Source organism: Bradysia coprophila, unplaced genomic scaffold (genome assembly GCF_014529535.1).
Source record: "Bradysia coprophila strain Holo2 unplaced genomic scaffold, BU_Bcop_v1 contig_232, whole genome shotgun sequence".
Lineage (NCBI taxonomy): Eukaryota > Metazoa > Arthropoda > Insecta > Diptera > Sciaridae > Bradysia > Bradysia coprophila.
The window spans coordinates 3879788-3906007 of NW_023503493.1; the positions used below are offsets into that span (position 1 = coordinate 3879788).

General features: G+C 35.5%; 1 protein-coding gene and 1 long non-coding RNA gene across 3 annotated transcripts in view; both read right to left on the minus strand.

Moving 5' to 3' along the window:
- LOC119075946 (furin-like protease 2) overlaps positions 1 to 8256 on the minus strand; it is a 196903-nt gene extending 188647 nt beyond the window's left edge. For both annotated transcript variants that reach the window (XM_037182510.1, XM_037182509.1), the window contains exon 1: positions 7528 to 8256. In XM_037182510.1, coding sequence (XP_037038405.1) covers positions 7528 to 7962 — 435 coding nt within the window. In that variant the 5' untranslated portion in view covers positions 7963 to 8256. The remainder of the gene's footprint in view (positions 1 to 7527) is intronic.
- Positions 8257 to 14396: 6140 nt separating this feature from the next.
- Positions 14397 to 23602, minus strand: LOC119075983. The gene is made up of 3 exons (XR_005087521.1): positions 23593 to 23602; positions 22483 to 22484; positions 14397 to 14430 (listed from the first exon to the last, which is right to left on the minus strand). It is a non-coding gene; the product is annotated as an uncharacterized LOC119075983 (long non-coding RNA).
- Between the last annotated feature and the right edge of the window lie 2618 nt (positions 23603 to 26220).

The following is a 26220-nucleotide window of genomic DNA, read 5'->3' on the forward strand; positions in this document are numbered from 1 at the left end:
TGATTCCGTTTTAATGGATTAATTAATAATAGAAATAGCTCGAGTTGGAAAGTATATTGTCTAATGTCTATGCAATTAACGGGGAGGCTCGCGTGAGTCCTTAAAAGTTTCTGAAACAAAACAAAAAACGAATTTCGGAGAGGTTTTCGGGTACGAAAATTGAAAACATGAGATGTTCTCTGTCCGCTAATTGTTTGAATTTTTTTGTTGTTGTTAAAGTTCAGTTGATGTGAGTAAACATTCGGTAAATACGTGAATGGGGTAGAGGGGACGTTCATTATAATGACGTCATCCACTTTTGTCAGTGTTGCCGTCAGATTTCAATCATCAAACCATTGATAAGTATGCATTTTTGAGTTGTATGGCCGGCATAACCTCAATAATGCTCTCTAAGTGGTGAGTCGGCCGGTCGGCCATACACTCACAAAAAAGAGTTGAAATTCTTAAGGTGCAAGCGCAATTCACCGTTTTGGGTCTCCGTTTAGATATTGCGCATGCTCACAGAGAGAATTTTCTCTCTGCGCATGCGTGTTGTGTAAACAGAGACCCAAAACGGTGAACTGTGATTGCAGCTTTAACTGTAGCAGGTAACTTTGTCTCCAGGTAACCTACAATAGCTGTTACAGCTGTATTTTTTGTATGAGGCGCTACGCTGTGACAGCTATTATAGATTACCTGGAGACAAAGGTATCTGCTACTGGTAAGAATTTCCACTCTTTTTGGTAAATTTTGATAAGTTTCGTTAAGTTTCGGTAAATTTTGGTGAATTTTCGGTTAATTTCGGTAAATTTTGGTGAATAGGCTTTGATATCAGTCTGATTCTCCTCAATTGTCTCTGTATGCATTTACCAGTCGCTATGTAATAGAGCTGTTTGTTCGATTTTAGTTTCAATATTGCCTCAATGTTCAAATAATGTTCATCATTATCATCAAGAATAAGAAATAAATTATGTAAAGCACTCAGCAGCGCATGCTGTACCTCTTTTTTTTTTGAATGTTCATTTTCTTAATGGCGCATTCGAATTTTAATCTCAAAATTACATTCACCAATCTTCTCTTCAGATTCTAATTTATTTAATTAATTCCGTTTTCAAAGTCATGCAAACGAAAAACGTCTTAAATTGTTACGCATACAATATCAGGGATTTTTTTCTTCTACCTTACACGGGGCTCTATGGAAACGAGTTGGCAAGAAGACGAGAATGCTTGTTCACGGTAAATATGTACACCGTTTCAACAAGATACCAAAGCAAAAGTAATGGGAGTAGAATCTATTATGTTCTGCCTGCATCTATCCATCTACTATAATTTTGCTGTAAGTAACCAGTCAATTTATTGCTAAATAAATCTTTTTTTTAAGCATCCTTTTCCGTTCACTCACTCCTCTATCTCTGGGTGTATGAAGTGGGTTGAGTTTGCTCCTCGTTTTCCACCCAAATCGGTTCCCATTATCTATCGAAAATGGTTTATTGCAGCATCAATCGCTATCGAAAGACATTTTCAAAAAGTTTCGTGTAAAATAACTACATTTTTTTCGTCCGCCTCGAACCCACCACCAATTCATATCAATACGTATTAAAAGTGCCGCGCCGCCCCTCTCGATTTACACTAACCATAGAGCCATAGATGTCTAATAGATGTATGTGAAAATAGGGGGAGTGGTTGGTTGAGGAGACTGTGTTTTGTAGCAGCAGCAGCAGCAGCCCAAGTGAATTATGAGTATGAAATAAATTATGACGGAACGCGTAGTGGTTTTATGGTTTTATGGAAAAATTGGTAAAGATTTTTTTCCGAGCCCACCGAGTTTGTTTAGAGTATGCGAGAGGGTTATATAAATCACATTTATGGCATTTTCATGGAAAATCCATTGCAATGTGACCCCGTATGGTAAGTGCAATAATATAGTACAAAACAACATATTGTTATCGGGTTTAGTTTTCATTTTGAAATGGGATTTGAAACGTTTCGGTGGGTGATGGAGAGAGCGTTCATCAATATTCCGAATGCTATAAAAATGGGGATTTTGTCGTTGCGTGGCGAATGGGATAACGAACCATATGGGGAGGATGATAGTATTTGCTGTATGTTCGCGTCTTGAACTTTCGCACTGCTTGATTGAGGCTTGAGCCGATTATCAGTTTTTTAAACAGAAACGAAACCAATTGAATCGATTCAAGTCAAGTCGTTGATGTCATGGAAAGAATTGCGTCTCTAAAGTGGAGTTGGGCAGGACATATTGCAAGAAGGACAGATGACCGTTGGACCAAAGCCATCATGGACTGGAGACCCCCCACAACAAGACCTGTCGGAAGACCACCAGAGAGATGGACAAACGGAATAAAGAAATATATCAAAGGTACATATGGACACACGAACTGGCAACAAGTGGCAATGGATCGTACAACATGGAAAAATTTAGGGGAGGCCTACATCCAGCAGTGGATACAAACTGGCTAAAGAAGAAGAAGAAGAAGAAGTCAAGTGAAGTTGAGTGAGCCTTCTTTCCAGGAACGGCTAGGCATCTGGTACAAATATCACGAAACTCTTGCCGTGTCTATAATCGCGTAACAGATCAGGAGATAATTAAGCTCGACTTTCGATGTCCAATAATAGCCATTTCTCAACATGTCGACTGGTGGCACTGATACAATACTCTGAGCACACTATACCATTCTGCACACGTACAAGTCTAGCGAATCATAATTGAAATGAAACTTCAATTCATCATTAACCCTGCCGCCTAGTGGTGGTTTTATGGGGAGCTACTACAAAAGCTAAACAGAGTTTGGGTTTTTATTTGTCTCACATTTGGCAGTTTTGATTCTTCGAATAACTTTTCCTAGGTTCACATACGTATGACATTAAATGACGATAACAAACAGTTTCATCGCATTACGTCAGGCTCGCTGATCTCTTTATTCATTCAATATTTTAAAAGAAATAGAGAGAGAGAGAGAGAGAGGGAAGAAAGTGCGCGAGATTACAAACTTTTTACGAAAGGAAACAATAAAATTCAAAAGCTTAATTTGTGTAAATCATTTTCAATTAAAACACTGCCCGAACCATAAACGTAATAAACCATTTTGGCATAAAAGCGCATTAAAATCAACGCTCTCTCGAATGTCATTTCATTGTCATCTTTGCTTAACATCAAAACCATTAAAGATCGTAGTTTATGTTCTCCTCACATTTCGAGTCACCAAACAACGTCTATATGATGCTGTGTACAACCCCAAACCCAGCGAAAAATTTATTACGCAAACGTGCCACCCGCCAGTTACCCGAAACATACATGGAAAAACCCTCTAAAAATTTTATATTTTATTTACCCACACCGCCCGCGACAACTCGGAAATGTATACACATTTAACCACATTTTATATGAATGACAACGATTTCGTGTTTTCTTTTTCGGTGTATAATCCCCACAATTACAGTAAAATTTTAATTAAACTTAATTATGTACATAAGATAATTTGCAATGAACTGTGTGTCTTTAATGTATTATGACGCTGTTTGAATAGATCTTATGTCTTATGGCGGAGTGCTGTGCGTTGGAGGAATCCGAGAAATTCGCTCTTATCTAATGTTGTAAATGCGAACGTATTTTGTTGTATTGTTGTTACGTTATTTTACTAAATAAACCTTTACTTTCTCGACGACATTTCGTTTGGCCCCCACAAAATTGTATTACCCATTCAACATTATACGAATTTAACCTGGTGCGTTTTGGAATTAACGAAAAAAAGTACTTTACAAATAATGAGATAAATGCACGGAGAGAAAAGTCGTGTTGTGGATTTTGTAATTCAATAATTATCGCTATTTTGTATGGTTACAGGTTAGACATGTTACGTGAAATATCATCAATTGATGATAAAATTTCCAAATAATCGATACAATATCAATCGAATGTTTTATCGATAACTATCGATAGTAATCAATTATCGATATTAATCGACTATCGATTGTCGATATTAATCGTTTATCGATTGTCGATATTAATCAATTATCGATTGTCGATATTAATCGCTTATCGATTGTCGATATTAATCGCTTATCGATTGTCGATATTAATCAATTATCGATCGTCGATATTAATCGATCGTCGATATTAATCGATCGTCGATATTAATCGATCGTCGATATTAATCGATCGTCGATATTAATCGATCGTCGATATTAATCGATCGTCGATATTAATCGATTGTCGATATTAATCGATTGTCGATATTAATCGATTGTCGATATTAATCAATTGTCGATATTAATCGATTGTCGATATTAATCGATTGTCGATATTAATCAATTGTCGATATTAATCGATTGTCGATATTAATCGATTGTCGATATTAATCGATTGTCGATATTAATCGATTGTCGATATTAATCGATTGTCGATATTAATCGATTGTCGATATTAATCGATTGTTGATATTAATCGATTGTCGATATTAATCGATTGTCGATATTAATCAATTGTCGATATTAATCGATTGTCGATATTAATCAATTGTCGATATTAATCAATTGTCGATATTAATCGATTGTCGATATTAATCGATTGTCGATATTAATCGATTGTCGATATTAATCAATTGTCGATATTAATCAATTGTCGATATTAATCGATTGTCGATATTAATCGATTGTCGATATTAATCGATTGTCAATATTAATCAATTACCGATTAGACATTCGATTGATATTGATTTTTTGATTCTATGGAAATAATCGATATTTTATCAATCGAATGGATTATCGAACATACCTATGAGGTCTTGTAAACTTCTATGGACTATTACACAACCCTCGAAATTGAACAATCCCCTTACGAATGAAAGGATATTTGATTGGCTTTCGACAGATTTTATCATTTGAAAAGAATTTCGGTATAACTCTCACAGCATAATCTACTGTGAGAAGATCAATGTTTAGAGACGGATTGACATATATTACCGACCACAACAATAAGTCATAAGCTTGGATAGCTTCTGGTTTTATAGCAAAAGTATGTTAAACCTAGTGAAGTAAAAGAGTTTTCGTCATAATGTACAAGCTAGAAGAGAAGTAATAAATTTAGGCAATTGTTAAAGTTTAGATAAGACTCGGGTGACGGTCTGATTTTTTCGTAAAGAGCGACGCGACAAAAACTTAAATTACCAATCGGATTATGTGCGATTCCCCTTCTCAGATTGTGTTACTTGAACAAGAATCAAGAGATTTGCCATTAGATGATCGATTATAATCACGAGACTTTCCCAATTACTAGGCGATTTAAATTGTTTAAGGATCAAAGAAATCTCTTTCAGGGTTTTTTTTGGATGAAAATTTCGGAAGTTTAAGAATTTAATTTTTTGAAAGTTCTTTAAAATCTTGAAGTTTTTGGAAATTCTTTAAAATTCCTGAATTTTCTAATTTAGCCAATTTTCAAGAATCAATTCCACGAAAATGAACACTGCAGATGGGTGTCATTGTTATTGTCAAAGAATATTACGAAATTGTGAGAATTGCATTCAGTTCATCGCAAAACTACATGTCATCCAATACACTTTTCCTCGTGTAGCCAGTAACGCAGAATTCAGAAAAGTGAAACTTGGCGTTGCCTCGTTTCCGAAACCTTACATTATATCACACCACATCACATCGATACACACCGAACAAACTTATAAAATGTTTTTACGAACAAACACACTCACTTTTCGCATTCATAATGCCGAGCCATAAGTACATTGTGTACGTACGTACGTATACATAATGTACTACACGATCAAGATACATTTAGTACTAGCATTAGGATGATAACTACATGTATTATACATCCATAAAGACTAAAGACGTGAATAAATAATGTGCAAATATGAAGAAATTACAAACAGAATTTGTATTCAAGTAACATAATTTATTATTTTATATTTTGCCAGGTATACACTCTCTGTATATACGTATATACGTATGGTGGTGTATATATATATACGTTCATTGCATGTAATTAAATGTTAAAATGGATCGTTTTGTTAAACAATTTATTTATTTGCGCGCGTATTTGTCATTTTCCTTTATCGCGTCGGTTGTAAATAATAATAAGTTTAGTGCTGTTGTGTATAGTTGGATATAATGGGGATATATATGCAATGACTACGACTATACACACCACGGTAAAGTTTATAAAACAGTCGAGAGTGCTCCGTTCTGTACGAGTTGAGAGAGAATTATGATTTCCCGTGAAACATTTGAATGTTTGATTAAGTGAAAGGAAAATGATGGAAGACGAACTTTTTGTTACTTATCGAAATTAATTAAAATTTCTGTAAAATTACTTCATTTCTCATGGTGCTACTGCTGATGATGATCAATGGTATTGTCGAGTGTCATTCGATGAAACATTGAATTCAATGTGACATAATATATTAGCAGGCGAAAGCATCATTTGATTGTTTTTATGAAGGGGGCAGAAGCAGAAGAGTCAATAAAATTTTACAGCTCTGTGTAACTGTGTGCTTTTGACAATCCTATTTGCAATCTATGTTTGTTTATATCTCATGGGAACTGCTGTCATCAATGTTTATAATTTAAGGAAACGTCAAATTAGTAAATTCTAAGAAAAAGTGAGATTTCGCTCATTTAGCTCCGTTTCAAATTGGCTGACGCTTCTGCGTCAATAGAAGTTCTATTTTGGTAGCTGTAAACAAAAAAAAAACGACTTAAGCCTATTCGAAATGGAGCTAATTGAATGAAATTTCATTTTTCTCATAATTCACTAATGTGACACGTCCCTTTTCTGCATTTAAAGAAAGTGGTAAAATGAAAATTTTGTGAAAACAATATTACAAAATGGGAACTGTCATGGCTGCCATATTCCTGGTACCTGCTTTAGGTGGAAGTGTAGGTATGGTAGAACGCAATCTCTAAGAAAATTTTTAATTAAAAAAAGAAAGGAAAACGACAGAAGATATGGTGAGTCGGAAAGTGCCCTTCAGTCCCTCATGGTCATAATGTTTAGCGTTTTAAATCAATTTTTCATAGGTTTTCAGCCTAGGCTTTACTAGAGATATTCACCTGATCTCTTCAAATACAAAAACTGTACCACAAAAGCCTGAAACGACTAGTTATCTTGTCAGTTACCGAGGTACGGTTTGATCTTTTAAATGGTTAAATGCATGTTAAAGCAAATGAAGTAACAGATTAAGCAGAAAACGTTAGGTGATACCAATTAATAAAAATAAAAGATTTCATGATGTGGTACTCTGGAGACCCAGGGTCCATTATGAATTAAAAATCTTTCTAGTAACGAGTATGTTGACAAATATCTCGTTCACACTCTTATTTCTTGGATTACTTGTGGAGTTCCTCAATCCATAAGCATCGCTTACTTCTACAGACGTACAGACTGTACATGTTAAAAACAAATAGAACAGAGAAGAAATTAAATTCCGGCTTGTCTCGACTAAAGAAACGGAATCGTGATGGAGCTCACAACAATTCAAATTACAAATACAAATAAAAATCAAAATCAAAGCGACTCACCTGTCCCAAATTACTAAATCCATATTTATCTGCTAAACTATCGGCTACATCAGTTCCACTTGGTATATATACAGCGAATTCATTTTGAAATATAGGCGAACGTCTTAATCTACTGGTACTTGGGCTGAAATAGCTCCCGCTAATATCCTCATTAGCAATAACATTAAAAACACTACTATTATCACTGTATAATTCACTGCTAGCTACTTGACTGTGCTGCAACAATATTGTGATGAAAAACACTGCCACCACACAAACCATGGACGATAATGGCATCCCGGACCGTATTCGATGGTGATGGTGATACGAATAACGGTGTTGTCGTTGTAGGGGTTGATGGAAATGGCGATAGCATTTTCCTATTTGATTATTATTGACACTATCGCGAACACTTTGTTGTTGTTGTAGATGGTGATTTTTTGTGGTTGAGAACATGATACAATCCACGTGGATACGTTATGATTGGAAGGGGTTTAGATCGAATAATTCCGGTTGCAGGAATTTTTTTATGCAATGCTGGATGTTCTGTTGACCACGTCATTCACATCAGTATTTAAGTGGATTAAGTTGTTCGGTATGACAGCAAATAAATACATTTATGTTAGTTTAGGAAATAAAGAAACGAAATTTTCGACTTTTGTATTCGGAGAAAATAAAAATTTAATTCATTTTGTTGCTCATAGTTCGGTGTTTTTCAATTGTTCATTCATTTAATAAGTTTTAGGAATTTTTTTATAATTTTAATTTTAATTTTAATTTTACTTATTCTCTACAATTTATTTATTTAATTTATTTTTTGTTTTAATTTATTTACTTTGTTTAAGTTAGTTATATAAATATCACAAATAATTTTCTCTTTTTTTCCTTTAAATTTTTTCTTCCTTTTAAATATTATTTTAAAATATATTACACATCAGGGATATTTTTATGCCAGCTCCGCGACGACATTATCTGAAACGGAATGGAAAAAAAAGGAAAATGAGATAAATTTTGCATTTTTATTATTTATATGCTGTTTCGCATTTTGGACGTTATATGCGCATAATATAAACGTAAACGAGGGGGAAACTACTCCGTAAAAAAACGGTTGTCACATTTCCCATTTCACGTTAGTTCTGTTACAACGAGAGTCCACATTCCCAATTATCTTACTAGACACAAATTTCAATAGATCTACCTCTGTGAAAATAAAGTCTCGCGCTCTGAAGGAGAAGATAGCTTTTTGAATTCTCTGTCGACTTCTGGACAGAGCCGGATTAATCAATGGGCTAAATGGGCGAAGCCCAGGCACCACCTAGACACTTCGACATAAAATATATGTGAATAGCGTGAATAGTGTCCCACCCGTGATCACAGGGCTCTGGAGAAATAGGATTTCCCCTTCGTTTCTATTCGAAGGACATTATATATTTAGATGCCTGGAAGACAAAAGTCAGAGCTTTACTGTCCAATCAATCAGGGGTGTAGCGGAGAGCGCGTCCGTATCTTTGATACACGTGCACCCTGGGTAACGCCAAATGCTCTCCAACCGCAAAATGGGAACTACTGGTGTCAGTATTACTGACGGAAAAGTCGGTTCTGCTTCTAAACCGAGCAGTCCCGGCCCATTCCACGAAGTTCCCTCGGGGCGTTGCAACCCCGCGGAATTTGATGCAAGTCGATCGGAGCTGGGAGTTCATGATTCCATCCGAAGTGGTCATACCAACCACGTACCCTACCCGAGGGTTTGTATCGGTACCACGGGAGCTGGAAGCCCCCCGAGAACCAGAGAAACTCTCGGTATCGGGCCCAGCGATGGTTGAGGAGCCTATCCTTGGCTGAAACGTGGTGGCTGTCGGTTCAATTGCGCGATATGCGCTGGGGTACTGCTCCCGGGGAAAGTGCAGTAAGGGTTGAGATGGGCTCTGGCCTCACCTTTGGTAATGTTGGTGCATGAACACCGGCATAAAAAGGTAGTTCTACCCGCTGATTGAGCGGTAATCTCGATCAAATCCTTTTTGGAAAGGAAGAGCTGTTAAGCTTATGGCAGGTAAGCTCTCTAATCTAAAGATATGTTTTCTGTCCAATCAATCAAGTAAGACAATTTAAGGTTCTGCGGTTTAATTTGGAGGATCTGATGCTGTACCTGTGAATTTTGTCATTTTCTCTTGTTGTAGAGTAATAATAGTTACGCTTCTAACCAGGGCCTACTTTTTAGAAACTTTTAGAGAAAATCGAGAAAATCAAGAAACTTTTGGAAACTCAAGAAACTTCGAGAAATTCAAGAAACTTTGAGAAATATTTTTTATGAATTTCTCAAAGTTTCTTGATTTTCTCGAATTAGAGAAATTTCAAGAAATTCCAGAAAATTCAAGAAATTCGAGAAACTTCGAGAAATTTAAGAAATTTCAAGAAACTAATTTCTCGAGTTTCTTGAAGTTTCTCGAATTTCTCGAATTAGAGAAATTTTAAGAAATTCGAGAAAATTCGAGAAATTCGAGAAATTCAAGAAATTAGTTTCCAAAAAGTAGGCCCTGCTTCTAACTACACCTCATGCGATTTGCAACATTACCCAAGTAATGGTCAAAATTCGTAGGAGCCAGAGTTCTTGTGCATATCAGTCTCTCAGACAACGGTTTGAAATCTACATTTAATTGTAATTGTTACATTACCAGACACGGAAGACATTTTATTGTTTGCCTCATTCGAAAGTTGACCATTACATAGCAGTTTGGCCCCGGTGAAAATGATCCATTACATGAATGAGTATTTTCGGTCCATTGTCAGTACTAGCAGAAAATTCAAATCATTGTCACAATAACGGTATTGAAGTCAAATAAAGAATGTAATTGTCGGTATGGCGTGGATTTGAGAGACATGCCAGAAGTGTCAACGAAGTTTTATATTTTTGAAATACATTCGTCATTTTGACACCAATTTGGATTTTCTACAATGTGTCACGGCTGAGATATGCACTGGACCTAGCAATCAAAAATAAAAGGCCGGTGAAACTTCGGAAGCCTTGTTAAGAAAAGCATTGTGTTTACCTCGGGAAAAGTTGAAAATTGCATTTTGGGTGACTTGCTTCGCCACTGGCCACAAACGACACCTTCGAAATGCAATTTTTAACGTTTTTTTCTTGTAGAACAGATAACTATCTTATTCTCAATAACCTTCTTAATTTTCATTCATTTATTGATCTGAGACCACAGGATCAATCAACTATCATAAAAATTATCGTACCTACACTAGTACCGTTTACCAGGACCTATTTTAAGGAATTAAATTATTAAAATTCTCAAAAATTTCAGCATTAATTCAGATTTTTGTGGATTTAATTCCTTAAAGTTGACCCTGATGTACAGAAAATCCAGTAAATCTCGGAATGTTTCCGAAATCATAAGATAAGTGATTATTGTGATTCTCACAATTCTCGAATGAATCCTTGATTTTCTGGATGACTCTGCGATTCTTCCTGTCTTTTCACATGATTTATCGGAGTAGTTTCCCCTTCACTAAACACAACTTTTTTGTTCAGCAAAATTTCATTTTTTTTTTCATGTACAACACGTATGTGTTTCATAGCAGCCCATAAATTAAATTCAAACGTAAAAAATTACAATTTAAGTTTAGTTTATTGCTTTAATAGGATCACTGACTTTGTTGCACATTCGGTCAGCTAGTGTCGTTATACTTATTGTAAATGTTGGTGATACGAATTAGCGAATCGTAAGATAAAAACGAAATATTTTTTTAAACAATTTTTTTAATTATTCGAAAGCCGTTATTGGTGAGTAATTACGGTGACTTTAATTGTGTTCGAAAAAGGAATATGGAAACTCATTGCACATACCAGCAAATATAGTCAAAGTCAAGTACCTGTTGAACTGTAATTTAATTACCTAATACTGACAAAGACAAGCATTGAGAGCTCGGGCTAGTGTAAGCTTGTGTAGCAAAATGTTAGGATAAATCTAAAAAAGTTAAAGATTTTCATATCAAACATAAACCCATACTTTGAACAAATGAAGTAACAGATTTAAGGATAATAACGCGGTTCCCTTACCATTTGTTAAAAGGTTTAGTGCTTAGGTAATAATTCTATCAAAACGTCCACAATACCGTTTCAAGTCAATTAAACCAACAAAAATCTCTTCGAGAAAAGTGTGACGCAGTCTTTGAAATACAATTTCTAAAATGAATGATATTGCTAGAGTTGACGCTTTCAGCTTCGTTACGCAAAAATTAAATTTTACACCCAATTAGTTCAAACAAGCTGGCTTAGGTTTTCTCATCATCTGCCAAATAATTAAAAAAAAAAAAATTTTGACTGGAAACAACCAAAATTTTACCAAAAAAATCTGCGTCGCAAAGTGGCAGATGTTCAGGAACAGACCAGCAAGAAAATTTATCTGCCACATGCGACGCAGATTTTTTTGGTAAAATTTTGGTTGTTTCCAGTCAAAATTTTTTTTCGTAAAAATTATTTGGCAGATGATGAGAAAACCTAAGCCAGCTTGTTTGAACTAAAATTGGGTGTAAAATTTAATTTTTGCGTAACGAAGCTGAAAGCGTCAACTCTAGCGATATCATTCATTTTATAAATTGTATTTCAAAGACTGCGTCACACTTTTCTCGAAGAGATTTTTGTTGGGATATCAGTCGTTTTAGAAGTTTTAGAACACTGCTTTTTATAACAGTTTATAACAGAAATTCAAAAATTTGACGAAATTCGAAAATTTGACGAAATTCGAAAGTTTGACGAAATTCGAAAATTTGACGAAAATCGAAAATTTGACGAAATTCGAAAATTTGACGAAATTCGAAAATTTGACGAAATTTAAAAATTTGACGAAATTTAAAAATTTGACGAAATTCGAAAATTTGACGAAGAAAGTAATTCTCTATCTGCCACCATTCAAGAAATATCTCCAAAACCCCAATTGACCCACCCATTTCCAACTTTCGACATTTTTCGCAAATGCCCTTCTTTTCTACTCGTAAAACTCTGAGACTTTGCCGAAGAAAGTAACTCTCTATCTGCCACCATTCAAGAAATACCTCTAAAAACATAATTGACCCACCCATTTCCAACTTTCGACATTTTTCACATATGCCCCTCTGTTCTACTCGTAAAACTCTGAGACTTTGCCGAAGAAAGTAACTCTCTATCTCTCATAATCGCAAAAATATTAGTCCTTTCATCCTACGCTCGAGTAGCTCAAAATTTGGTCACTCTAATCACTCTAGCTCAAACGAATCTGACCCGAATTTTTTAATTATTTTTTTGTTTGAATCGTGTTACGAATACCTTTCATTTGATGGGTCACACGCCTCTGTAGGTTTCAATACAGCTAAGCTACAGCCGAAAACGCGTTCCCGACCCTCGAAAACCACACTCAGAAACCACTTCGAGGCCAATAAAACAAAATTCTGGTTTTTCCTGGGGTAATGGCGTATCACATTTTCATTTTTATGCCCACCCTGAGGTTCCTGCAAAATTTCATGGAGATTGCCTGACTAGTTTCCGAGATCGACCGTCGATAGATAGACAGATAGACAGATAGACAGATAGAAACATACAGAGTAAGTTGAAAGATTTTGATTGTTTGGAAAACGTTAATTTGGTGCATTTTCTATCAAAATGACCAACTTCAAAACGATGTATCTCCGGCAATTTTAAAGTTACATAGTCGAGTGATAGCTCGTTTTGCTCGTATTTGAAGCGCGAATAAGATAGAATAGGATTTGTGGTGATACAGGCCAAAGGAAAGAAACTTAAATTCTCGCCTATATATAGTTGCCGCGTCTCAAAAAATGTTCTTCGTTCTTTTTTTGGAAGTTAGACTGCGTCAAGTCCTCCGCTATCGCTCCGGACATGATTACAAATAATTGTCGTCTGAAGGTCTGATTCACAGCAATATGTGTATAGACATAATACAGATTTGCGGCGATATAATTTCCCAGTTCCCAAACATATTATAATTACAGCACAAAATCCCCGAAAACTTGAGACGAACACAAAAATTGTTACATCTTCACCGAGAATTTATGCGTTTAATCTATGAATTGAAAACCATAAAACACACACTCGCCGGTTGTGCTTGCACATGTTATATATATATACAATACGGATATGTGAGGACGACCGACAAAAAAAAAGAGTGTGTCTTGCACACTGAACGTACGAAAATTGGGTCAATTTAATCTAATACATTATAATGGATGATGTTGACCATTTATTATGTGAAAATGTTGCCAAGGATGACTTTAAATGGTCTCCCCCCAAATAAACCATTTTCGTACTGGCTGGGTATCATTTCTACACTGCAAGCTTCCATGGCTTCCATGGGTTCTATGGCTGTATGATCTATACACAGCGAAGAAGAAGAAGAAGAATATATATATTTTGTATTACCGAGAATATTTCGAGATAAATTCGCTTTTCTATAACAATTCTCAACTGTCGACGATGTATAAAATGCTCTGGTTTCGCAACTATATAGTTTATTGTCTTGTCCCTATATCCAATGGGGAATATTATATGTTTCGAATGTGACGTTATATCGCTTTGTCTGTATATCTATGATGGTTTTTGCGTTGTATAATTGGATTTGGTACGGCATAAGTCAACCTAAATTTAGTTTTATCTTTATCAACACCATTTAGAAATAACACACAGCAAGGGAAGAGGCATTAATTTGACCCCTATTTTGATTGGGATACATGGCTATATAATAATACATATAACCGAAAGTCTTAAGATATTGAAAGACACATAATTTAGATTTTCAACAGAGAATGCTGTTTTGCGAGACAAGGAATTGCTGTACACGGGAGACAGACACATATATAGCCAAATTGGGAATAAATCTTTTAAGCGGATTCAGTTATGTCAAAACTTAACACAATCGTTCGTCGGTGCTAATTAGTCCAGGTGAATTGTGTATGCCAGTAAGCTGTAAATTTTACCGAATTATAATTTGCCATTCGTTTGCCAATGGCATAATAAACCTTAAAGGAAATGTGTTTGCATTGGAGTGAGAGCATTGTCGACTTTCCACTGAAACTAACGTAATTACCGCTCGAGATGTGTTGTCAACGAACATTTTTGTTTACAGTAGATATCTGTGTGTGCACTTGCACACTTGAACGATTTCATTTTAATGATCAACATTGGATTTAATGGGCATCGGAGTGTATGAATGAAATTCGGGACGTAGACAACGTCCAGTCATTTCAGAACGTTGGTAGTATTTTCACCACACTCACAATTCAATTTCCTAGGATCAGTGTCGTTAAAGGGTGCGGAAAATCGGGGGCATAAATTTGATTTCATGAAGACATTTAGACTAAATTACTATGGAGCAACGGTCATTAAACCAGCTGTCTTAGCTGTCTACTTGAGTGAAACCTTGAAAGTGGTAAGTGAACACGAGTCTTGCGACCTCGCGGGACTCACTTCCTCTTCTACATTCCTATCCACGTATTTCAACTTCAACTTTGATGAGCTGTCTCTGAGAGGATGTTATTGCTTCCAGATTATAGTATATTACTGTTAGAAGAGAAGTGTACGTATACGAGAGCTCGTGCAAGTATTAGTACGATTCTCTTATTCTCCCTCATACTGTTTACTCAACGTTTCGCTGGGGAAGTAAATAGGACTAGAACATGCTGTCAAAAAAAAACTTAGTCAGGCGAATGTGTCCCTTGCCTTGCTTCATTTCTCTCATAGCTAAGCAATCTACTAATATTGCCATTTGGTAAACGTTAGAATACCTGTGCAAACGGTCATTTTGCGGAATAGATGGGAAAATTGCGAGGTTTAGGTCCTCAACACATCATTTGAGGAAAATTTCAATTTAGACAGAAGCTAGGAACAACGTTTTTTGTACAGCAATGTGAACATCATTTTATACGAACCTCACTTTTACGCACTAGAGCGTAAATATATGAATCAAGATCACAATTTTCAAGTTTTAGAGGCCTCTGTTGCATAATTTTTTGCTTAAATATCGGCGCAAAGTACTTTATTAGACGCACGATGTGTAATTTTACATCTAGAGCCTAATAAAGTACTTTGCATCCGATGTCATAAATAACCATTACGAAACTAGGTCAATAATGAAACATTTCATGTAGTGGAACCTTTTGAATCGGAGTCGAAGCTGACAACATTTTATGTAAAGAAGCAGTTTTATCATTACATTTATCGCACTAGTGCGGAAAAAAAAACAATATGGAAATACTTTATCGCACTGGTGCGTTTGCTCTGAGTTAAAGAAATGTTTTTATTTATTCGTTCATCGATTTAGAATTCAAAGCCGGCACTTATGAAGTGGTAAAAAATCGATTTCCTTTGAAAATGTCCGAGACAAAACTGAATCCATCGATGTTGTGCAATCAACAGTTATCTATCTATCTGTGTGTGTGTGTTAGATAATTACATCGAAAATTCAATTCTGAAAATAATCAACAAAATATGGCCTGATGAATTCAATCAACACATAAATTATATCAAAAAAATTGATCGAAATAAAGTTTATGAATTGAATTTCAGCTATTAGCTTAAATGCACAAGGGGACACCACATACATACATCTGTGTGTACAGACGACATTTATTAGCCTGGAAAACGTTATCCACAAATTGTCGGCTATTGTTTGATTTTTGATATCAATATTTTGTGTATACGAAAAGTAACTGTAATATGGATGGAATTGTTGTATAAATACATGTACCGGTCATTCAGAATATGTAAATGCTATTAATTATACGGCCAATTCAATCGTATGAAAATCCATTGATAAATTCATTTTATAATTTTTTTTTTTTTTTTTCCGCCGAAAAACAATGTAATTCAATAATTCATTATTAATAAACGGACACATGCACACACAAATAGCTGGAACTTTTAATTTTGGCAATTTTTTTTACGGACGTTAAATTTCTGCAATTTTGTATTTGAACAAAAACTGAAATTTGATTAAAAGAAAAAATAAATAAATTTCAATCGTGATTTTTGTCACTGGGAAACCGTTAAAAAAATGTTGAATGGCCACTCATTTTCGTTAATATTTGCGAATATAATCACGATAATTTATTGCTATTGTTTTGACGAACGGAGGATGGGAACTGCGAATCAGGACCCATTATTGGGAAATTTATTTACTGAATTTCACTGAGATTTTACCTAAATTATCCAAATTTACCGAAGAAAATGTAATAATTAATGATAATAGGCCCTGCTGGGAACTGCATCGAATTCACGTTGCAGCCAAGAAATTTATCTCCAGAAATGGTTTTCTCATTCCATTCGGTTTCCTGTTAATCCTCAAACTTAATATGGACTGCCTCGAAGTACTAGATTTAGCTGAATTTCGTACGTTCGTCTTACCATGCCTTATAAGGTAGTCAATGAATTTTAGTTTATCATTCCATAGTCTACTGTGTGTGAAATTTAAACATGAATCTACTTCAGCTTTGGGATATGATAGGATAAGATGGACTGGAAAGTTTATGCTTTCCAAGCACCTAAGCCGCAAGTGGACTGATATGACTTCTCATATTTTAGGAAGATTTTACAATCGTAATTGACATAGGTGTCGCTAGCAGTTGATATTTTTAGAATCACGATTGTGACTGGCCATTTATGGGCGACGTATAGTGTCAAAATTAGACAGAATTCTTTTGTTCTAATGTCAATTTTGAAACTTTGTTTTACTTAGATACTCATTACGATAGATAGATCTGACTAGCGGTAACTAAAAGTAGAGACTCATCATTAACGGAAAAACCCTATGAACTATGTCTGTCCTGGGTGTTAGCTACCTGGATCTACTTCAAAGTAAAGCCTTTGTTGCTTTACAATAAATTGCTATTTCGAAAGTAGAAGACGGTTTTTTTCGTTCTCCAGTTTTTTGGTTAACGCTTTCTATTAATGTACAGATTGGTATACGACTAAAGTCGCCATTCCCATCCATATTAGTCAAATGGGCCAAATGTCCATAGAAAAAGTCCTGAAGTCAAATTGATGAGAATATCAAGAAATCATCTGAGAGAAATTGTTACTGCATATCTGCGTAGAGATGTTGTCCTCTCTGACCTGAACAGGGTCTACTTTTAAGAATTTTTTTCTGTTTTGTGAGTTGTTGTGGTATGTCAAAATATGCCACACAAAATATGTTTAACAAATGAAAATCTAGATTTTTCATTTTGGTATTTCATTCTTGTTGCGAGCACGTTGCCTACGTGAAATTCAGAAAATAAAAATCTAGATCTTCATTTGTTCAACGAATTTCTAGTGAAATCAATTACAAATAACAACAACTCTTAAATTAGAGAACAGATCGAATTTCACTTTTCTCTCCATGCGAAAATTCTTGAATTTCTTAAATTTTCAACAAATTCAAAAATTTGCTTTTTACATAGATAACAGCAGAAGCAAACGTTCTTTAAATCAGTTCTTCCAGTTTTGTGATTTGTGCTAAGAGCGATGGATTCTTTGCAATTTTGTAGCCTACATTGAGGCAGAAAAATATTCGTTTTTTGATTATTTCTCTTTTTTTGAAAGAGTAAAACAATCAAAGCACGCAAAAATGTGCTTTTAAAGGACAAATTTGGTTCATCCCACTTGAACCTGTGCAGATTACATAAATTTACACAATATGCCAAGGTTTCTCCAAATGGGATAAGTTATCATCCACAAACCAATTTTTCTTTTAAAAGTAACACATTTTTGTTTGCTACAATGATTTCACATTTTCAAAAAAAAAAAGATTTTGGTTCAGAGAAATCATCAAAAAACAAATATTTTCCACCTAAATGTAGGCCACAAATTTGCAAAGGGTACATCGCTCTTAATTGCACGATGATTTATAGGATGATTTTCGATTTTCCACGTACATACATTTTCGTTCATAACATTCTCGTTGATGATCACACAAAAAAGCGTCGAGTATCTATCATCGCACTAATATATATATACGTCGTTCAGTAAACTTCATTACGCATCTGACAATATTACCGAAGACACATACCGGAAATACAAAAGTCATCAATCATATTGACAATATTTCATAAAATACATTTTCCAGAATTCGCGTCATTCTGATTTTGAAAAGGCCAAATGTAATATCATTCCGACTACATTGTCATATATTTGCGAGAAAGATTTTATTTGTAATTCACCCCGTGGGAGGGGTTTGGATTGTATGTTAGCATAACAGCGAAAGATGTACACATTGTACGCTTATACTTTATACAAGCGCATTAACTATGTCAATTACACATTCACAAAAAAACTTTATTATTAAGTCAAAGTTCCTGCTAGCGAGAATATGTTTTTAAATCACATAAAGTGCGCGCCCCCCATTAATTATGCAAAGATTTTACGTCATTCCGTCTATAGAAGATTTAAAATATTATTTTCATAAAACAATAAATAATTTAAATGCTCTTTCGCTTTACACCGTGAATTGCTGCCTTTTCGTTCACAAAAGACAATTCCTAATTTCTTCGACATAAGTTTTCCATAATCGCTCCAGAGATTTATGTCAGATTTTAACATAATTTTTGAATTAGAATCTATGTGGAAGCTCACTAAAACATATTACCATAATGTTAACCATACCCAAATGTATGCAAGTAACATTACGCTTTGCTGCAACACACAGACAAATTGCGGTGGTAAATGTGTGTTCCGTCGACAAATTCTCACATCTTGTTAATGTGAAAGGATGAAATCAATGTAATCTTCCACAATGAAAGTATAAACCAGGTATGGTCTATTGTCCGCCCGGAGGACATAAAAATTTGATTTTCGTACTTAAACGCACTCATTTTCATATTATTTTGACATAAAATGTGAGTGTGTTTAAGACGAATTCGCCAATCGACCATACCTGTTCTCTACTTTCATTGATATTCCACGGCAGGACAAATAATGGTAACAGATCAAACCGATAAGAACGAGAGAGAAATACAGACTAACAGTTATGATATAGGCTGATCATCTGTTATTGACAACAACGAACGGAATAAGCGATGCTATTTGGCTAGTCTTTTCTTGTATAGCAAAACGAATGTGAAACCTAATGAAGTAAAAGATTTTCTGTTGAGCTTCAGGCGAAACTTTGAACAAATTGAGTAGTAGATTTTGTGGCGATATTGTTAATGCAATATCAGCCGTTCAATTCAAAATGTCATTGTCAGTACATTGTCGTTAGGGCAATGTGTTGTACAAAGTCCGTGCGTTCTAACTTTTATGGAAAATATACTTAAAGAGGACATAATATACGCAGAGGACTTAACAATTTTAAAAAGCGGGATTTAAACGCACTCATTTTCATGTTATTTTGACAGGAACAATGAATGCGTTCAAGATTTTTTGTAACTAACTGTTTTTGAAGAATATGTTATGCCTGGTACGGTACGTACATTCATTGATTAATAATGCTCTAGAAATAGTTATTTGTTTAACGAGGGGAGAAATAGGAATTTCTAACAAGAGCGATGTTTGCGGTCAGAGCTAAGCGAGGGCTGTAATTTCGCTCCAGTTGGAATTCCACATTTTTCAAAGAGGTGAACACAACATTTTTGATGGGTGCATGTTTCCACGAAACGAAAATATCAATTCGTCATACTATTTTCGAAAACATAAACAAAATGACTTGAGAGAAATTACTGCACTTTTCATACAAGATATGTGATTCGACCAGTCGGCAAGAAAACGAAATTTCGGCCTTTAAGAATTGATTTCCGACAAAAGGCTATGGCTTCTGTTGTACGTTGAATTCACCCTGAGTAATATTGAACTGATTCCTCTTAATGACTCGTTGATGTTAACATCTACCCATTAATCATTTCGTTTGGAAATTCATTTACTAAATACTCAACGGGTTGAAATCAGGTCCAGAAGGGTTCAAGTCTCTGTATGCTGGAGGAAAAATATCCAGGTACATCGTACAGTCTTTCTTGGGGTTTGAGCTTAATATTACCTAAAACTACGGTCTTACAGGACTTTTTGTTAAGAATTCTTAAGAACTTTATGAAAACGAAGGACTTTGTAAAACAAATTAAATTTTTCAAATTCTTGAAAATTCTTAAATTTAAGAATTATTGAGAATTTGTATGAATTCTAAGAAATTTTAAGAAGTAAAATTCCGAAGAATTAGCAGTGCAGAAAAAAGGAAACTTCATCAGATAACAGGTTACACCGACCTGTGAGACCTGATAAGAATGTTCATTTCGAAATGCCATGTGAATGTCAAACCGAAGCGGAACTAAGTATGAAAATAGTGTGACCTGTCTGTGGTGTGTATATCTTTGGACTGAACCTGAAACCAATGCCTGACTGGCCATATGGTAAAATTTCGCCTTTGTCTTTTTCGTCTAAACTCTGCCTCTTGCCCTATCCGCATTTAGATAGTCCGACCCTTCTGGAAGCGTCTACGATCCTAAAACCCCATTTTCCGATCCTCACCCTTTACGATTCCAAAAATCTCCGATCGCAATCTGAGCCCGAACATTTTCCTCGGTGTTCATAGCAAGTATAATATGGAGGAGACTGAAGTATTTATACATTTTAGAATATTATATAGAGGTTACCATGTAATTAGTGCAAATTACGTATTCGCATAAATCTGCATAACATGAAATATGCTAAATTTTAATATAAATAATTGTGGTGTGATAACATAGATGGTTACCATTATTATTATTATTATTATTATATTTCTCCAGCATCAGACGGATAATATTTTATCGGAATAACGATTCCTCCACCTACTCAGCCATACCTCCATCCACACGCAACATATTTGTTTCAACTTGAATGGTTTATCGGAAAAGTATTCATTATCGAGGATCTGTTCAACTTTGCATCATAATTTTCGGAGAATTCATGCGGAGGAGGAAGTATAGTTTTTCGGTTGTGCCTTCTCGTCAATCCATCCACCTGAACCGATGAAATACTCGAAATAGTTTTTCAGTTCCAATTATTTTGATTTCGGTATTTCAATGGAAAATTAATTTCAGCAAAACACAACGTGAATGTATATAGTTCGGTGGTTAATTTGTCAGACTTCTGACTCCATCGTTCGCCTCCACCAAGCTTTATCTCAAAGTTTTCAAATTCCAATTCGTATGTTTGCGTTATGAGCGAAAGATTTGTCGTGAAACTTTTTAAACAAGCAATTCGCTCATTGAAAGAAACAAATTTTTACGTTAAATGAAAACCGGTAACTGCTTTTGCTGTAACAATAATTCGTTTTTCAAAATTTAATTTTAATTTCTTCATATAAATTCGTAACCGTTCCGTATCCCATTCATATTTTAGTTGAAATTGTTGCCAGTTCTGAATGCACTTTGGTTAAACAACTTTAACTACAAATTGTGTTCGTTTCAATTTGCGGTGTTTTGACCTTACAACAAACTAATTTAAATTGAAAGCAATGTAACGAAAGGGCTTCTGTCGCACTGCAGGTAGCACTGAGTGAGGAAACGCTTTCTAAATACGACGACAGAAAATGCAATGCGTTCTGGGAAAACGGACGGGATGGGGAGTGGTTACGTACTAGCCTGTCACCAAAAACGTTCCAGGTTCGATTCCCGTGTCAGACAATTCCACGTGGAATTTTTCTATCGATATTATCGCACTGGTAATGTCCTGAGCTTCACTCAAGCTTCATAATTTGGGAAGTTGCAGTCGGTTTTAGTAGTAAACAATCAATGATTCGAATGACGTAGCCCAAGTACGATGAATTTGTGTACATCTAGCCTACATTTAGGCGAGATATGCATAGTTGCCTAACTTTCGTCAAAGAGCATTCAAATACTTCGAGGCGTGGAAGTCACGTTAGACCGGTGACACAGACTGAACTACTTATTGACCGCAAAGAGCTGTTGGCTATGTCTCTAAACAAACAAACAAAACTAATAGATTTTGACCCTCTTGCAAATGTCCAAACGTCGAACCACTTTCTCGACTTCTAGGATGAAAGACCCAGGAAACGAGCCGTCAGAACAGTCGGAGCGTTTGCTGCGACTGAGCCCCGTACGAACCCGTACATCTATTGCGCACGTGACCCTAGTGCGTCTGTCACCCTAGTTGAAGTCAAATTATTATGAAATGTGTACATCTTACAAATTGCGCATAGCGCAATTACGAAGCCCCGTACGACGTTCCTTTCAAATGTAACACAAATTTCAAGTCGACCTAAAATTTTAATTTATTGAGAGGCCTAAGGCCTAGTTACGGCCTTAGTCCAACGACCCAAATTTAATTTTTTTTTCAACATCATTATATTCGGCCTTCGATTACCTTCCAAATGAAACAAAAATTAGGAAAATCGGACGAAATTTACTCGAGATATATGCAAAATACACTTAGGGCCGAGTAGCGGGCTTAGTCCAAGGACCCAAATTTAATTTTTTTTCCAACAACATTCTATTTGGTGTTCGATTACCTTTCAAATGAAACAAAATTTAGGAAAATCGGATCAAATTTACTCGAGTTATATGCAAAACACACTTAGGGCCGTGGAGAGGCCTTAGTCCAAGGACCCAAATTTTAAGTTTTTTTTCAACAACATTCTATTCGATGTTCAATTACCTTTTAAATGAAACAAAAATTAGGAAAAACGGATGAAATTTACTCGAGTTATATGCAAAATACACTTAGGGCCGAGTAGCGGCCTTAGTCCAAGGACCCAAATTTAATTTTTTTCAACAACATTCTATTCCTCGTTCGACTACTTTTCAAATGAAACAAAAATTAGGAAAATCGGATCAAATTTACTCGAGTTATATGCAAAATACACTTAGGGCCGAGTAGCGGCCTTAGTCCAAGGACCCAAATTTAATTTTTTTCAACAACATTCTATTCCTCGTTCGACTACTTTTCAAATGAAACAAAAATTAGGAAAATCGGATCAAATTTACTCGATTTTTATGCAAAATATACTTAGGGCCGAGGAGCGGCCTTAGTCCAAGGACCCAAATTTAAAACGTTCTTCGCCACATTATATTCGGGCTTCGATTACCTTTCAAATGAAACAAAAATCACGAAAAAAGGATGAAATTTACTCGATTTATATGCAAAATACACTTAGGGCCGAGTAGCCTTTCACTTCTAGGGCTCTAACTCACGGGCCATTCACGCGATTTTAATAAACTTTTTTTTCCTGGATCGGTATCGACATTACCTATCTTTTGCCGTTTCATTTACATTTCCAACGTTTTTTTTGCTGTAAATATCCCCAAAAGACCTTAAAGCACTTAGGCGGCCCTAACTCACGAAGGGCCGACCCAAATATGCCCATCTTCGAACTTAGCCTCACTATTTTGACTATCTTTCAGGGAAAAAAAATTTGAAATCGGATTTGATTTACTCAAGATATCGACGTGACGGACAGACGGACAGAAAATTTTTTTATTGCGGATTCGTCATCTATGAACATATGCAAACACTTTGCCCTTACCGTCTGCTTCGAATTCCATCAATTACACACGGCCTCGTAATCCTATAAGCCCCTTTGTACTTCGTACGAGGCTAAAAACCCTAATTCGCACTGGCAATCTTGTATACGCTGTCGAGTTTATAGAAAATTCATTTACTTCTCTGACTGTCCGATCCGTTTATCACTAGGCAGCAAGTTTTGGTTTTGTTGTCTCATATCTACTGAAGAATCAAAATCGTTACGTGAATGTGTGGCTCATGAAAGTTTGAAAATAAAAAACTTTCGTAATTTCACATCGTATGAGACAAAAAAGCCAAAATTTAAGTTTTTGTGGTGGCTTAACCAGAGACCGTCACAAGTCTGCAAGATTAATGACAAGTTGAAATTTCATTTCGACTATGACTCGCTAGACTTGTTAGTGTACAAATTGATATAGTGTTCCTAGAGAATTGTATCAAGTACCACTGTTGCCATGGTCTTATGAAAAATGGTATTTTTAACTGCATTAAATGCAAAACGTTGAAAGTCGTATTTAATAGGTTGAAACAAACGTCCTACTATAGGCAACAATTTAATTTTTTTTAGAACTTTGGGTTAGTAGGTCTAACAATAGGCGTAGGAAACTTCCACCATCTTTTCAATTTTTTTATGAAGAGGCTGCATCAGAATCCAGAGGTGATTGGGACCAACGGAGTAGTGATTCATATTACTGCTACCCATAACTAATGGTTGATTAGTGAAAAAAAGAGTGTGTTGCCTTCATGAACGTTCTGTGCATGGTTAATATCCAATAAGACATCCTTCTCAAATGAATTTTTGTAAAAGTTACATACTACGTCATCCTACTTCACTTTGCAATGAAGGGTGCCATACATACTGTTGTGATACTGCCAAAGCTAGACTTAAGAATTTTTTCTTTAATTTTTCATTCATTCAATCCGTTCCATTCATGAATGACTTTACAAGAACTCCCATTCATTTCAGTCAATTCATTACACATCTTATAAAAATGCTTATCAAAACAAAATTTGAAAAAAGAAAAGAAAAGAATTTCATCAAATATATCACACACAGTGCGCTGCACGTTGCGATATCATCGGAAAAAATAAAAACCCCGGCACATAACATCAAACATTCAACGGTGCAAACAAAACACGGAAACCCCCCATCCGTACCAGGAGCATTATTTTATAAAATTTTCGGATGTTTTCATGAAAGGCACGTTGAATTCATGCCAAATGAATCCATTCACGTACCCGAGTACTTACTCTTCAACAGAGAAAATGTCTTTATTTTCAGTTTAATTTAATTACAATGGCGCTACCTCGCTCTCTGTTTAAATACAGTGTGGTACTATACAGCCATATAGACACACATGCAGATGTACCTATATGGAACTATATTATATTGTAACTACCGGTGTTCATATTTTACCAAGGGGTGTTGTTTACGTTGCAGTTAACACACAACTCTCAAGAATTTTAAATGAATTAATTGAAACTGGTAAATGTGAAAAATGTTTTGTTTTCATTGAAGGAATATCAGGCGAACACACAATTTTTTATACATAGCCGGACTGGCCTACAAAAGGGCGCATCGGGCGTTACTATCAAAGACGCGGTGAAGAGGTGATACTTAGTTAGAAAAACGACTTAAATTATGTAGCTGAGTCAGAGCTATAACATCAACGAGCGAAACTATACATTCGTTCGAGATGGAGCCCAAAATTGTAGCCACTTCCATCACCCTCCCAACACTTTAAAGTTTGCAGAAGTAGATTTGATGAATTATTGTGAAGTCGTCATGACTCATACCATAGCTGTATAGAGCTGAAATGAAAGAGGAAAGTCCAAAGTTTTTAGCCCCGTACGAAGTACGAAGGGGCTTATAGGATTACGATGCCGTGTGTAATTGATGGAATTCGAAGCAGACGGTGAGGGCAAAGTGTTTGCCTATGTTCATAGATGACGAATCCGCAATAAAACTTTTGTCTGTCCGTCTGTCCTTCTGTCCGTCTGTTCGTCACGTCGATATCTTGAGTAAATCAAATCCGATTTAAAAAATTTCCCCCTGAAAGATAGTAGAAATAGTGAGGCTAAGTTCGAAGATGGGCATATTCGGGTTGGCCCTTCGTGAGTTAGGGCCACCTAAGTGATTTAAGGTCTTTTGGTGATATTTATGGCAAAATAAACGATGGAAATGCAAATGAAACGGCAAAAGATAGGTATTGTCAATACCAATCCAGGAAAAAAAA